This window comes from Maylandia zebra, linkage group LG18 (assembly GCF_041146795.1).
Source record: "Maylandia zebra isolate NMK-2024a linkage group LG18, Mzebra_GT3a, whole genome shotgun sequence".
Lineage (NCBI taxonomy): Eukaryota > Metazoa > Chordata > Actinopteri > Cichliformes > Cichlidae > Maylandia > Maylandia zebra.
This window is the reverse complement of record NC_135184.1, coordinates 12,398,731-12,413,484: the sequence shown is the minus strand read 5'-3', so window position 1 is coordinate 12,413,484 and position 14,754 is coordinate 12,398,731. Positions and strand designations below refer to the sequence as shown.

Sequence of the window (14,754 nt, the reverse complement as noted above, 5' to 3'; positions counted from 1 at the left end):
TGTTCCCACAGAAATCAAGTGGATGAACATTGAGTTATTGCAGATTTTAAGAATCACTACACACTCAATCTGAACAACTTTACCTTTGTATATTTAAATATGCATATCTGTGCCCACATAAATAAACTGCACACAGATATATAAATTCCTCCGGCTGTGTTACACCAGTCTTTTCCAGCGGCTGCAGCTGCACTGCTCATCCTCCTGCTGCGATGGATGAATCCCCTTCATCTTCCTCTGCTGTTATTCTCAGTAGTTCTTTTTTACAACCCATTGTTTTCAAAGCTCCAGTTATTTTCTTTGAAAATAAACGCCTTGCCGTCCTCAGCCGCTGTGGACAAAGAGCTGCAATACTGACGCACTGTGCTATTTTGGAGGGAGAGAAAGAGAGAGAGACAGAGAGAGAGAGCGATCTTGATTACTCATCATGCTTATCTAATTCTGTTTTTTCTTTTTTGCTCCATTCATCTGGAGATTATCTTATCTGAAGAGAGAAGAAACTCAATCAAACAGATGATGAAATTAACATGGCTTGCAAACATTTAACAGTGTGCTGTTTAAGTGGCATTCAAATCCCAATGTATGGATTTGAGGGAGCAAAGATATCCTGCCTGTGCTTGCCTCAGCAGAAGGAAGTTTTGCACAACTGTTGAGGTGAAGTCACTTTAACTGAGACAGTGACAGAGTGCGGATGATAGGAGAGGCAAAGGACGAGGAGGAAAAGAAATTGGTGTGGAGAGAGGTAGAGAAAAGTGAAAAATGCTCCCCTTGTACAAAGGCAGTGGCTCTGTCTCCTTGACTCAGAGAGCTGTCTACTCCCTTGTGTGTATATGTTAGAAACCCCACCTCCCCCAAGTGCTTCTCTCCACCCCTCCCCTTCTCTCTCAGTCTCTGGCCGAGGAATCCCAGGCAGCGTTTAATTGCAGAGTGCAAAGGCTTTAGTTGGTCTAATGAGCTCAGCACCGGAGCTGGGACTCTTTCACACGCTTCTCTCAGAGACAGAGATCCATGGAGTCCTTTAACGGAGGAGCCTCACAAAGCTGCAGGATTTCAGGTGGTGGGTGAAGAAGAAATTCTCAAATTCAGGTACAGCCGACGAAGTGAGAGAATATACCAGAGGCAAGAGACGGAGTAAGAGGTGGAGAAAGAGAAGAGAGCGGGAGAGGGGAGGGGAGGAAACGGGAAATACACTGCCAGAGAGAGAGAGAGAGAGAGAGAGAGAGAGAGAGAGAGAGAGAGAGGGACTGAAAGCCTGCAGCAGCAAATGAGACAGAACAACGAGGCGGGAGAGGTAGAACGAGAGACAGAGAGAGAGGGAGGGAGGTGGAGAGGGGCCCCGTGCAGGAGAGAGGGCTACAGGGTGAGGAAGAAGGAGTAAGAAAAAGTTACGAGAAGTAGGAGAAAGAGGGTATAGGGAAAGTACCTACGCAAAGATTACTAACTACAGAAGTGAAGACGAAAGGAAACAACAGGCAGGAAGGAAGGGGAGGGAGTCTTGGGTAGAGAGTTAAAAAAAAAGAGCTGGTGAAAAGTTTTCTTGTGGGAAGACGCAGATGAGGAAAACAGAGCGAGTGAATGACTGGGCTGGAGAGAGCTGGGAGGGGAGGAAACCAGTTGTTTTCTAAGTCGTTTTCGACGCAAGTCTTTGGACTTCTTCGGACATGTACACAGAAGGCGCACAAGCAACGGGACACCAACGATTTCTTCAGCACAGCAACAATCCTGCCCCATGCCCCTGCCAGCACTGCATCCACTATGAGCCGTACGGCCATCACGGTGGACTGGGATATCAACCAGCATCACCCAGACAGACAGACCACCCATCGCTGGACTTCAGGAGAGACACCCGGGCTCCTCGGGTTAAAGATGTAGGAGGTAGAGCTTTCGTGGTGGACAGAGTTGAGAAAAGTGGTCATCACAGCCCACAGAGGAGGTCTGTGTTTGCAGGGCAGGGCCCTTATAGCCAGTCAGATGACTTGAGCCAAGTCTTCCCCTGGGAGTTGAACGCTGCCCAGTGGAACTACCCACTGGAGCCTGGGGTGAGACACTATTCATCTGTCAGAGAACAGTGTGGCTGTGTGGTGCGCAGCAACAGCAGGGCACACCCCTTTAACGCTGGGATACCACATCCTCTCCCTCATCTTCAGGTCAAAGGTCAGGGGTACAGACACAGGAGGACTGTCAGGTACGTCTCTGTGGATGAGGAGGAAAGCGATGGATGCAACTTTGAGAACCATCATTTGGACCTATACAATCCCCAACTGGGCCATTTGCACATGCCAAATGGCCACTGTAGACCGAGGCCTGTGTTCACCGAGGGAGGGGAGGAAGGAGATAGCCATCAGGACCCAGGGAGACTGAAGGGTGGATCAGAGGAGGGTTTGAATGGATGTGGTGGCTTTTTCCCCACTGAGGTCCCACAAAAGAATTTGAACCAAAGCAGACGGAAGGGGTCCTACATCCCTCCTTCCGACATCCCCAGTCCAGAAACCTCAAAATCACCATCCGGAAACAACCACCAGCTCCAGGGTTTGGAGGTGACAAAGCAAAAGAGACGGCAGGATTTGGTGAGGGATCAAATTCGACAAGTGGTGACAGATCTGGAGGATGTGTTGGGGGGTTTGAAGCAAGTTCACGTCGAGATGAAAGAGGTAGGAGGGTCTATTATTATAACTGTATAATCCTTACGTGTACATCAGGTGTCTAATATAGAAAAACCTGCATCTGGTGCAGATGACCCAGTCTTTCATCAATTCTCTCCTGGAAACTGTGACATTTAAAAGGATTAACACAAAGCTCAGATGCTGACATAACAATCCACTGTGCAGAACAGATTGACACAGGTCGTGTATCTCTGAGTGCACGTTCATGAAGAGCATGTCATTATATGTGTCCTTGTGTATACGTGTGTATGTGTATGTGTGTGTGTGTGCATGCTGACTGCATTGTTTGCAACTCAGTCATCATCTCCTACCGAAGCAGTGATTGAGAACGATTTGCTCTGACCTTTTGAAAAACGCTGCCGAAATTGGCAGCGTTCCGGGCAGCACATTAAAAAGCCTGGCTTGAGACTGTTACTAAATTATGCCCTGCTCTTACAGTATCCATTTTGCATGCAGCTGTAAAATGGCATTGATTCACAGCTGACTGCGTTGGTGCAAGGTCTGGCATTTTGCTGTTACAAATAAAAACCGCCATAATAGTGAACTGAGACAGTTGTAAACAAAAGAGATCCAGAGACAAAAAAGAGCTTTAATTTGACTAATTGGTTAAATTGTCTCAATCTGTTGTAGTTAGAAATAGAGTTTGGCAGCGGAGGAAGAAGCTTTCAGATCCATTACTTCAGTACAAATACCAAAACGTAAAAACAAATTCCTGCATTCAAAAGCCCACAAAAGTCTCCAAACTAAAGTGTTATGGCCTCGAAGAGCTACAGCTATCAACAGCATGTGCTAATACTGATGTATGTAGCATGTGACTGGTATTAAGGTGGAGCAATAGGTTAGGAAGAAATAAAAAAATGTAGATTTTTTTACGTTTTTAAAGTTTTCACACGAAACATGAAGTGTAAACCATTATTCAGTCCCTTGTAGAAGCACTTTTAGCGGCAGTAACTTGAAGTGATTGTGTTCTGTGTGACTTTTCAGTCTCACTTGTTGTTGTGGAGGAATTTTGGCAAAATCTACAATGTTGCTTCAAGTCATTGAGGTTTGTGGGCATTTGTTTATGCACAGCTCTCTTAAAATACCACTTCAGCATTTTGACACAGCAGGTTGAGGTCTGGACTCTGGGCCATTGCAACACCTTGATTCTTTACTTTTTTAGCCATCCTGCTGTAGATTTGCAGCTGTGCAGTGGGGATCATCGTCATGTTGTATGACCCAGTTTCGGTCAAGCTTTATCTGTCTGACAGATGTCCTCATATTTGGCTCTAAAGTACTTTGGGATACAGAGGAGTTCGTGGTTGACTTGATGGTAAAAGGTGCCCAGGTCCTGTGGCTGTAAAACAAGTCCAACTCATCACCTCCCCACCATCGTGCTTGACGTGAGGTTGTGTTGATATGCTGTGTTTGGTTTTCTCCAACTGTGGTGCTGTGAATTATGACGTCTCAACTTTGGTGTCATCTGCCCAGAGGTGTGGAGTCTTGAACTTAAACCATGCTGAAAAGCGAAGTCTTTCTCCTAAACTCTTCCACAGAAGCCATATTGGTTCAGTCTTAAGAGCAATTGTACCTTCATGAAGTTTAATAATAATAATAATGGATTGGATTTATATAGCGCTTTTCAAGGCACCCAAAGCGCTTTACAATGCCACTATTCATTCACTCTCACATTCACACACTGGTGGAGGCAAGCTACGGTTGTAGCCACAGCTGCCCTGGGGCAGACTGACAGAAGCGAGGCTGCCATATCGCGCCATCGGCCCCTCTGGCCAACACCAGTAGGCGATAGGGTAAAGTGTCTTGCCCAAGGACACAACGACCAGGACAGAGAGCCTGGGGATCGAACCGGCAACCTTCCGGTTACAGATGCGCTTCCCAACCCCCCTGAGCCACGGTCGCCCCAATATTAATATTATATTCAACATGCTAACTGAGATCTGTAGGTGTAGAGATTGGGTTGTTTTAAACTTCTCTGAGCATTACACAGTTTGACCTTGTTCAGATGTCCACTCCTGGGATGATTGTGGCATTTCGTTGACACATGAATGCTACAGACCAGCAAACTGCAGCAGAAAGTCGAATAAAAATGCAAGTACACAAACAAAGTACTGTAACTGAAACTCCACTGCAGTTTGTTCATATGTATTTCTCTCTATTTTCATTCAGGTGGTTGAGCAGATTGATCGTCTCACAGCGAATATCGACCTCAGTGAGGAGCCGCCCTGCATCGCTCAGGGGTCATCCAATAACTTTCACGACTCAACGCATTCAGGAGACCTCAGGGTCACCATGCTGCCCAATCACAAGCCAGCTTCAGTTCAGGCATCACAGCACGTCGATGAAGACCGCGTCATCCTCAGATCTAACTCTCCTTCTCCTGTCCACATGGCGTCGGTAGTGAAGACCAGCCACTTCACCCCGCCCAATCTAATTAAGGACCACGAAAAGCCAGGTTTGAACGGCCACCCGCCTCACCTGTACCCCTCGAAAGACTCCAACCACACAGGCCAAGCTCGTCCCGAACCCCACCCGCAGACCCTAGACCCTAAGGTCATCATAGGGAACAGCACCTCCAATCTAAGAACTCAAAAGCCTCCGCCTTACCCCCAAAACGGCCGCTGTGGGAAGGGCCCATACCCACCTCCCAAGCCTGTGAGGACCCCTGCCTACCCTAGTAGAGGTCGCCAGAGCACCAGCATGGTGTGAAGGAGGGGGGTGGTGTCCTCCAGTGCCATGGGGGCCTGAAACACGAGACCCTGCTGTAGTGACTGGAGGTCAAAGAGGGACCAGGCAGGGGTACAATTAATGGTACGTTTAGAGGAACTTTTTTTTCCTCCCTGTCTCTCTCTCGCTCTTCTTTTACAATGTTGATGTTTCTGTCCGGGCTCACTGCTGATTACGTTGGCTCTGTTTACTGGCAGCGCAGGGTTTAAAGGCAGTAAATGAATTGCAGCGTTCCTCCCTTTTTACAAAAAAGGATGTATGTGTTTGATATATGTGTTTTTGTGTGCGCGCGCGAGTGCGCGGTGTCTGTGTGTGGGCGGCAGCGAAGGGATTGTTATGCGTCTGCTTTTGTTGATGTCACATGATTTCCCAGTCTTCACTACACTGCAAAACGTGTCTGTCTTGGCAAGTGAAATGAGAAATTAGAGTTCATTCTTGAGTCTGGTTACACATGTGGTTGCAATTAGTCAACAGGGTGAGAAAATTTCATTCGCTGAAGTAAAATTCTTCTTTTACGAGTAGATTTGAGAAATTTCTGATCTTGCGAAATGCAATTAGCTGTTGATTATTACTCATTGCTGTTATTTTGGCTTAAAAAAGCACTTTAATATATTGAATGTGACGGCCTTAAATCTTGAGACTTTTTTTTGCAGTGTACCTTAGTCATAACTTCGAGGGAACTTGAACTTGGCAGGAGCTCAGCCGTTACTGGCAAAAGAAGACCCCACAGCCGCCTGACTGCAACCATGTGACAAAAAAAAAGTCGTCATTAGATTTACAGGAAGATCATAGCTCTGCCTCAGAGCTGGCATAATTTACTGTTATGGGCTGATGAGGTGGGACTGAGCCTTTCTTCTCATGCCACAGACAGATGTATCATCACAGAGCCAGACTTAATAACAAGATGACTCTGTGAAAAAGTCCCTGTAGCAGAGGCAGAAAATTAGACAGCAGATATAGAGTTAAGCACTGGTTTTAAGAGTCCACCTTTGCAGATGCTGAAGACACGTGCGTGTTTCTGTACTTCCCTCTTGTGCAGAGTATGCGTAACTACAATCTATTTTTCTGGCTTCGAGTCGGGCAAGCACAGTCTGGTTTTAATCATAAACCCCCACCACCCCACCCCCCGGCCATGTGCCAAAACAAAATGAGGCAAACTTTGGGTTTATTTGTGATGTCCATATAAACAGAAGCACTCCACATCCACTGCTGCAGGAAGAGGCGCACATCCAAGGCTGCAGCTTCAGGTCGAATCTGACAGGCAGATGAAAAGGGTCGGCAAGGCGTGCGCCTTTGAACATTCTTTCAGTTGAATGAGATGAGGGTGTAAGTGTAACATAGCTCGTCCGCTCAACACTGTCCTTTCACAGTTTTTCAAAGCATCGTTGCTGTTGACATTTTAAAGGTCTGAGTCATTTGAATTAGTCATCTAGAGCAGGTTCAGTGTCAAAATGACAAGCACAAGACATTCTGTGCCTCCATAAGTTTTTCCTTGACTCCTTTTATTTATCGCTAAAAGATTTTCAATTAGCTTCCTTTAACGTGATCAGTTCCTATGACGTGCATGACTAACACTAAATACCTCATTTACTGCGCAAAAATTAAAGGTAAGACATTTACAGGAGGAATGTTTAAGGCTCAAAGTTGATCACTGGATTTTTTTTGTAAAAGTGCCGGCAAGAAAAAATTACATCCTGGCCAGTGGGGACAGTTGCCTGGTTGTATCTTTGCGAGGACTCATAGGTGAATGTGTTATATACAGCATTATGTCTAACTTCAATTAGGGTTTACGCTTTGTTTTTTTATTATTAATGATGTTTATTTATTAATATTTAACAAGAATGATACGTATTGATGTATTTTATTGATATCACTATTAGCTAGTTTGTCATTTATGAGAAAACCGGTTGAACTGGCTTTAAACAAACCAGAGGTCATTCAAACAGATAATGAGTGATACAGTTGTACATTTACAAATAGAGGTTTCAACTGTGGTAATTCATTATGAATAAGCTGCTCCCTTACTTGTAAGAGGTCACTACAGCAGGTTGAGCTGCATATTTGATCACTGCCTTTAAAGCAACTTCATGGCACAATTGTGTCATAAATTATTTTGTTATAGTCCAACTACTGCTGTATTTTATAGTCTCAGGTTTAAGAGTGCTCATGTTTTATATTTAGCAAATAAATTTTCATGATGGTCTGGGAACAACAATAAATAAATATTTATTTATTTATTATTAATTATCTATTTATTTATTTTTGTCTTTAATTTTATTTTTAAGCACTTTGATCAGCACATGCTTTTTTCTTTTAAAAGTACCATATAAATAAAGTTGGCTTGGCTTAGCTTGGCTATGATGCATTTTAGGAATTGAGACATCCTTCAGCACGGCGCACTGAGATTGATTGTCATAGGCGGGAATATGGAGGAGAGGAGGAGGCACAAATTAGTGAAATGAGAAAAGCCAAAGGCTAAGCACACACCAGGGAGAAGGGCAAAAAAGCACAGGTGAACTCAATCAGCGGGAAGAAAACAAAGGCCCAAATTTATCACAGGCGTTTCTTTTCTTACTCATCATTGCATCTTGTATTAAAAAGTGAGGTGGGCCCACTGGAGAATCAAAGAGAGCAGCATTATCATGAAATATGATGTTTATTTACAAGGCCCTGCTGCAAAGACGGATTGCTTCCCTCTGCTCTTTGATTGAACTGAAACACAGTACTTACAGTGTCTGGTCATTAGCCGTACCTCTGATTCACCCTGAATTTTTAAAAACTGCTGCCTATAAGTGGGAGAAGGTTAAAAAAATTGCATAATGGGTTGTTTTTTGGTGTGTCTGTCTCAAGTTTTGTGTGTGCTTTTTGTCCACGGTTGAAAGAGAGCTCTTGATCTCAGTGAGACTTCCTTCCTTCCTAAAGGATTTAACCATTAAGAACTTGTAGAGCCACATTAGGTAACTTTCAAAATAAAACTGGGAGGAACAGAAAGGAATAAAGTCATGCAGACCAACAAGAAGGCAAAGGGAAAGTTTGGCATAAAAACCAAACAGAAATAAAAGGGTAAAGCTAGTAAAACAAAGCATCCGTGGCTGGCTTCTTTGACAATGAGATTGTGCCTATTTGTTGTTACAGTTTACTGAGGTTGGACTGTAGATTTTCTTTCCCAGTTTACATTTAAAAAAGGATGGAAATTTAAAAATGAGTATAGTCTGTGCAGGAAGTAAATAGATCTGATTAAGTCCTGAAACACTTTTTCTATTAAAAGTTTAACTTTAAAAATGTGCACCTCATGTTCTGTGTGTTTAGTGTATGCTGTTTGTATTTTATCCTTTCACTGCTGCCTTGGTAAGGGAGTCAGATCAGGAGCATCCTTTATAAACTCGACCGTGACCACTTCCAAAAAAAACCCACTCCATGGCAGAAATATCGTTCCTCTGAAAGCCAGAAACCTACCGCGGCTTTCTCTGAAACAAACACAAAACTCTTCTCACAAGTTTGATAAAAGCCATGTTTGAGGTGCTTTACAAGTCAGCAACTCACAAGGACACACACACACGACACTACACACACTGCCTCACTGTCAGTACAGCACAGACTTACGCTCTGTTTCCATGGCTCCACCAATGAGTAATGCGGCACGAAAAGCCTTGAGAAGAAGCATAGTTAATATGAATGTACTGTGTTTCACCGGGAAGGGCAGGCGGCACCAAGCCTGAGCTCACTGAGGTGCTGAGTTCTGCATTTAAATAATTTTTTCCCCTCTTCTCTGATGTGATGTTTCCAGCAGGAGCTGATGCCACTGAGACGAGCTGTCAGCTGGTGGAAACAGAGCACGGCCTGAAGGTGGGGTTATTTCCAAAGGGAAAGCTCCCCCGAGAGTCGACCTGTGACTGCACGTCACGTGAGCGCACAAGTGTGGAGGAGAGGCAGTCGAACTGTTTGAGAATTTAAATGTGTGAGAAAGTAATGAGAAGGATAAACTGCAAACTTATTCTCAACAACCATCAACCTGAAACATAAAGGTAGCTTTTCATGACAGTATTTATTTCTACTATTTTTATATTGAAAAAGATTATCTATTTTCAGGCAGCTTATACTAGTCTGGATACTACCTGTACTATATTAAGATTTATATCATATAAACTATGGTGAAGATATTTTCCATATCAACTATTTCTCTCTGTAACATGGCTTTTAAAGTACAAGAGGAAAGAAAGTGAGGATAGAGGAAGCTAAAATTAAATGGCAATACTTTTGATTTTCCTGCACCTTCCTCATGCAAATAAATCCAACATCTTAATCATCTGATTCTTGATAAGTTTCACTGACTGCTGAATGTCCCACTAAATATTAAATATGAAATAAAAGAAATGACACCAGCATTTTATTACCCCTGCCTCTGAGAAATGATTTATACACTCGCTGAGCCTGACTGAAGTGAGAGGAGCTGTTGTAGGAATACTTCTGGGCCTGATCTGGAGATGGCAGTGTGTGATCTCTCATGGCCTTATTCTGTCAGCGCGCTTGAGGCTGTATCCATGGCCAGCAATGCCAGCGTCTGTGTCTCTGTTTGTTTAAATCTTGTCTGAGAATTTCACCACTCTCCTCTCGCAAGCGCCTGCTGCTATCCAAGCGCTTGTTGCTTCCTCTGAGAGCCACTACAATCCAGCTCCCTTACAAAATATCCCAGTTTCTTGGCCTCTTTCCGTGCCCGTATCGCTGATGGAAAGCTACAGTGACAGATGGAGCATGCAAACTGTTAACTGTCCTGGGTGTTTTGTCACTCACTGTCTGCAGCCTGAAGCGGTGTAAGTAATTGTGCTGTGTGACTGGGAGGCAAGGTTGTAAAGAGTTGATAAGCTGCTGTGGATAGATGGGGAAGGTCATGTGCCAGAGGCTGTTATTAACTTGTCAACATTAAAAATTAAAAATATTTTTTGGCCCCTCAAGCAGGGCCTTGTATTGCACCATTGTCTGGTAACAATATACAATAACGCTGTAGCCAAAGATTTTTTTTAAATTATGGGTTTTATAATCTGATCTGACCTGAAGTGTTTCTCAAGTTTGCAAATAAACAAAGAAAATAATGATAAATTCCTAGCACACCTCAACAGCTCAGTGTTAAGCCAAAAATCATTACAGTTGAATATACTAACCCAACTCTAGCTGTCTGTCAAGCTCTCCAGCTCAGCACTTTAGGCAGTGGATTTAACACTCAAACGCCACGGTAATTTTTAAACAACTGGTTCTGAATGTTGATTTACACACAGAGGAAAATGCACTCCTCAGTTCTGGCCATGTTGATTAGCTGAACGAGATCATTTTTTAAGTTCATGAGATTGATTTAAAGCACCATCTCCAGGTTTAAAGCTAATGCCTCTGAGGATATCAGCCATTAGCACTGAGAGTTAAACAGATTACTTCAGAACTTCATCAAGGTGTTACGATAAAGTTCAAAATCCAGCCATGCATGTAAATAAGGATTTACAAGGTTTAGCAGAGGAGTGAGCAGACCAGTTTACATCTAAAAATGAAAAACCACGTTCTGACTTAAGAATTTCTAAAACACAGCACCGCTATAACTTTGGATATAAACATGGAAAGCTAATTAGCAGGAATCTTTTCAGGGATAGTGAAGTTAGGCTAGCTAGAATAACTGAACCAATGACTGTAGAAAACATTTACTTACATACATGTTTCCAAAAGGCATTTTTTATTCAACAGACCCCCATTTTGGATGTGTGACAATCAGAGATGGGCAGTAACGAGTTACTGTCATCCGATTACTTTTTTCGAGTAACGAGTAAAGGGAGTACATTACTATTGCAAAAAAGGTAATTAGATTACTGTTACTTTCCCGTAAGCACACTGCGTTACTAAAACCCGGATTTTTTCTGCAAGTGTCTCATGACAATGACATAAGCGAGTGTAACGTTTGTGGCAACAGCTGTGTGCAGATCAAAAATGGATAATATATCGAGTGCAGCGTTTAAAGCGTGGAAGTACTGACCTTACTTTGAGTTTGATTCTGTAAAAAGTGACAAAAACATTAGCGTCCACTGCTCACTGAGTGGGAAGAAAACTTTTTACAGCGAAAAATCCCCTAAACGTCGAGCAAGCACCAAATACGCTGCTGCTGGAATGTGAAATTCACAGAGAAACTGCCGTATCCTTCCACTGACCGCTGCGGCACACCTGCACCAGGGCAAACCTCCGCCTGCCCCACCCCTGCTAGACAGGTGAAAATAGAGCAACAGGACTGCTGGGTCTTTGATTTTATTTATTTTCTGCTGTGTTTTACGTGCATCTATTTGAAAGAGTGAGTGTAAACACAAAGAAATATTTTATGTGCTGCAATGTGCAGAAAATGGGTTTAAATGTTAAACAAATTTCTTCCAGTCAGAGAATATTGCATATAATCTAATGTTTGCTTCATGCGTAGAGTTAAAAGATTAAAACTAATAAAACAAGTTTTAAAAAGAGACTTTTTCATTTGATTACATTTTATATGATGGATTATGCAGAAAAAGTAGAATTGGGCTGAAGCTAAAGCTATTCCGCTTTATGGTTGATCTGATATCCTCGTGTTGGTGTTGTTCCCAGATCATCATACTAAATGTTGTTCCAGGATCAACATTGCAAGTGACCAATCAGAATGTTGTGACGTCATACTTTTGCGACTTCGGGAAAAACCGTAAAACAAAAAACTGTACTTAAGCTGCGTGAAACCGCCTCTGTCTGCCGATCAACGGACCCTGACCCTAACCCTAACCCTAACCCTTTAATAAACAGTAAGCAGAATTGATATTGTCCTTGCAACATTGGAATTTCATAAATGCACGAATGGCTTGGCGCGCAAAGAAATAACGTCACAACAATGTGATTGGTCACTTGCAATGTTGAACCTGGAACAACATTTTCATGATGGTCTGGGAACAACACCAACACGAGGATATCAGATCATCCTTGCTTTATCACCTATTTAGGGGATAAATCATGTCTTAAAAAGTAAACTAAGTAACTAAGTAACGAACTACTTTTGAAAATAAGTAATCAGTAAAGTAATGGGATTACTTTTTGGGGGAAGTAATCAGTAATTAGTTACTGATTACTTTTTTCAAGTAAGTTGACCAACACTGGTGACAATCGTGACGATAATTTATAATCAAGTGACACAGGCCAACAACCATCTGACAACCACCTGTTGCTAGGGACTGGTTGGCAAAAGCCTCTGAGTGATTGTTTCGGTTACTGGCAGATTGCCATGGTTGTCTGTAAAAATCCTGTTACGACCCAGACTCATGAAAGCCATGACCTGCTGTTGATTGCCTGGCATGGGAGGATTGTCAGCTAATGCAGGTAAGTGTCTTACAGCCTATAAAGCGGGCCCAGATGAACTGTTCAGTTCCTCTCTTGTACTCATCCTGACATCAACCCATTAGTGATCTTTGTGCCTTAGATTGTGTTTTCTAAATTATTTTATATTTAAGTAACCAATTTGTGTGGACTCTTTCCTTGTTACATAATTTGAGCCAGTTCGTGATAATTCTTGCTAACTACCAACACCCTTTGAAACATGTTCACTGCAGTGCTGAGGAACAACTTTAACTTTTATTTTCTTTGGTTTGCGTCACACTTTTTCAAGTAGTGTTACCACTCAGCTCGTTTTTAGTGAGCATTTGCAGACAAACTGCAGGCAAATACAGCAACATGTTAAAAAGTGTGCAGCTAGTCTGCATTTCTAATTTCCATCGCACTTCTTCAAATGTACACAGTACAGGAAGTTAGCGAATATTTACAGAGAAACATGATGAACTCTAAGCTTTTTGGTGTAGCACCTTCTTCACAAATAACCACTGTTGCTGAGTACACGTTTCTCAAGCAACCAGTGGTTGGACAGCTCTGAGCAATGTGTGCATGATGTTGTGTTAAAAACCTTAGTAATGACATGCTACCTGGTGGCTAGCTACAGAGCTACGGTTAGGCTAATATAAAAAATGAGCACAGTGAAGATCTAGTATGAGGGTTAAATTGTTCGTAACCAAAGTTTATGTTCAGTGCCTGAACTGCCTGAGACAAACATCATGTGGAAGGAAGAAGATGCTGAAAAGAGACCAAACTTCAGACAGGAGAGCGTCTGAGATGATCCATGCTCAGGTCTAGGTTAGTTATTAATATGTTGCTGCATGGTTTGGATTACTTGCTATGAAAAAGATCCGATCCTAATCCTATTGCCAAGTGATTCTTTCCTGAAGAGTTTAAATATATTTGGTGTGAGCCCATGGGCTGTAGTGTACACTGGGAGTTTTGAAAAACTTAGCTCGAAGATATTCTGCACATGAATTGAGAAACCAAAAATGGCTGCTGATTATTTCTGGGGGGGAGGGGGGGGGGCTATTTATCTTAAATAGCACATGACAGACTTTAAAAAGACACAGCTTCAATCAAAGCAGCAAATGCCTGGTACTGGAAACAGGGTTTTTTTACACCATCGCTTCCATGCGAAAATTCAGAGACGGCATAAATATGTTTGTAGCTACTGTGAGATCACCCAATGGTTTTGGATTTCTGCATTTTGAAGCTTAGCTTTAGCTTCAAAATGCAGCTTAGAGAAAATGTAAATCATATCAAGGAGTCGAAGTGCATTAAAGGCTAAAAGGTTCTGTATCTAAATGATTTTCTCTGGAGCATGGAGCTGAACTGCCATGTCTCAAAAAAAGGTTGGGACATTTTATTACCACCAGTGTATCCAAAAAAGTGGCCAAAGTTATACTTAATAAAATGGCCAAAGTGCACTTCACAGAGTGGCCACAGGAGTACCTAATAAGTCAATCAACGTGAAAGCATGTTGGTAATCTGGTCACAGTTTGTTTCTCAGTGATGGCTGTGTTTACTTCTCTCCATCAAATAGAGTGGGACACAGAAATGCACAGAAAATCCTGTTGAAGGATCCTAGAATAGCTCCTTGCTAGACAAAGACAGCAGCTCTTAGTGAAAACATTTTTTGCCATTATGAGCACAAGGATGTGTTACTGAGGTAGTCCATACACTTTCTTTTTTAGTGTTAATAACACTAAAAATGGCACAGAAATTGCTGTTTTAAAAGTGCCTCCACTTCTGTTTTTTCTAAAGAGAGAGGAAACAAGTTAACTTTGGAGTGAATTTGAGTGAATATGGAAGAAACATTATAAGTCAGTCTATCTTTTAAAGGACATTTTGTGAAAGACCACAAAGAGAGCACCAAAATGTCTACTATTTGAAGGGCAAATGTGTAGGTGGATTAAAAATGTAGGAGTAAAAAGAGCTGAGTAGAAAAAGGTTGTAAAATGAAAGAGCTGAAAATGTTCATTGGGCAATATCATTG

General features: G+C 42.4%; 1 protein-coding gene across 2 annotated transcripts; it reads left to right on the top strand.

The window, feature by feature from the left end:
* The first annotated feature begins 895 nt into the window (after positions 1-895).
* LOC101478874 (uncharacterized) lies at positions 896-9,772 on the top strand. Of its 2 annotated transcripts, none has more exons than XM_004555334.4 (3): positions 896-2,651; positions 4,830-5,471; positions 9,178-9,772. In XM_004555334.4, exons 1-2 carry the CDS (start codon positions 1,662-1,664, stop codon positions 5,367-5,369), a joined length of 1,530 nt encoding a protein of 509 aa, XP_004555391.1. In that variant the 5' UTR covers positions 896-1,661; the 3' UTR covers positions 5,370-5,471; positions 9,178-9,772. The 2 variants fall into 2 exon arrangements, with proteins under 2 accessions (XP_004555391.1, XP_004555390.1); XM_004555333.4 differs by having other exon boundaries at positions 9,175-9,772.
* Positions 9,773-14,754: the final 4,982 nt, after the last annotated feature.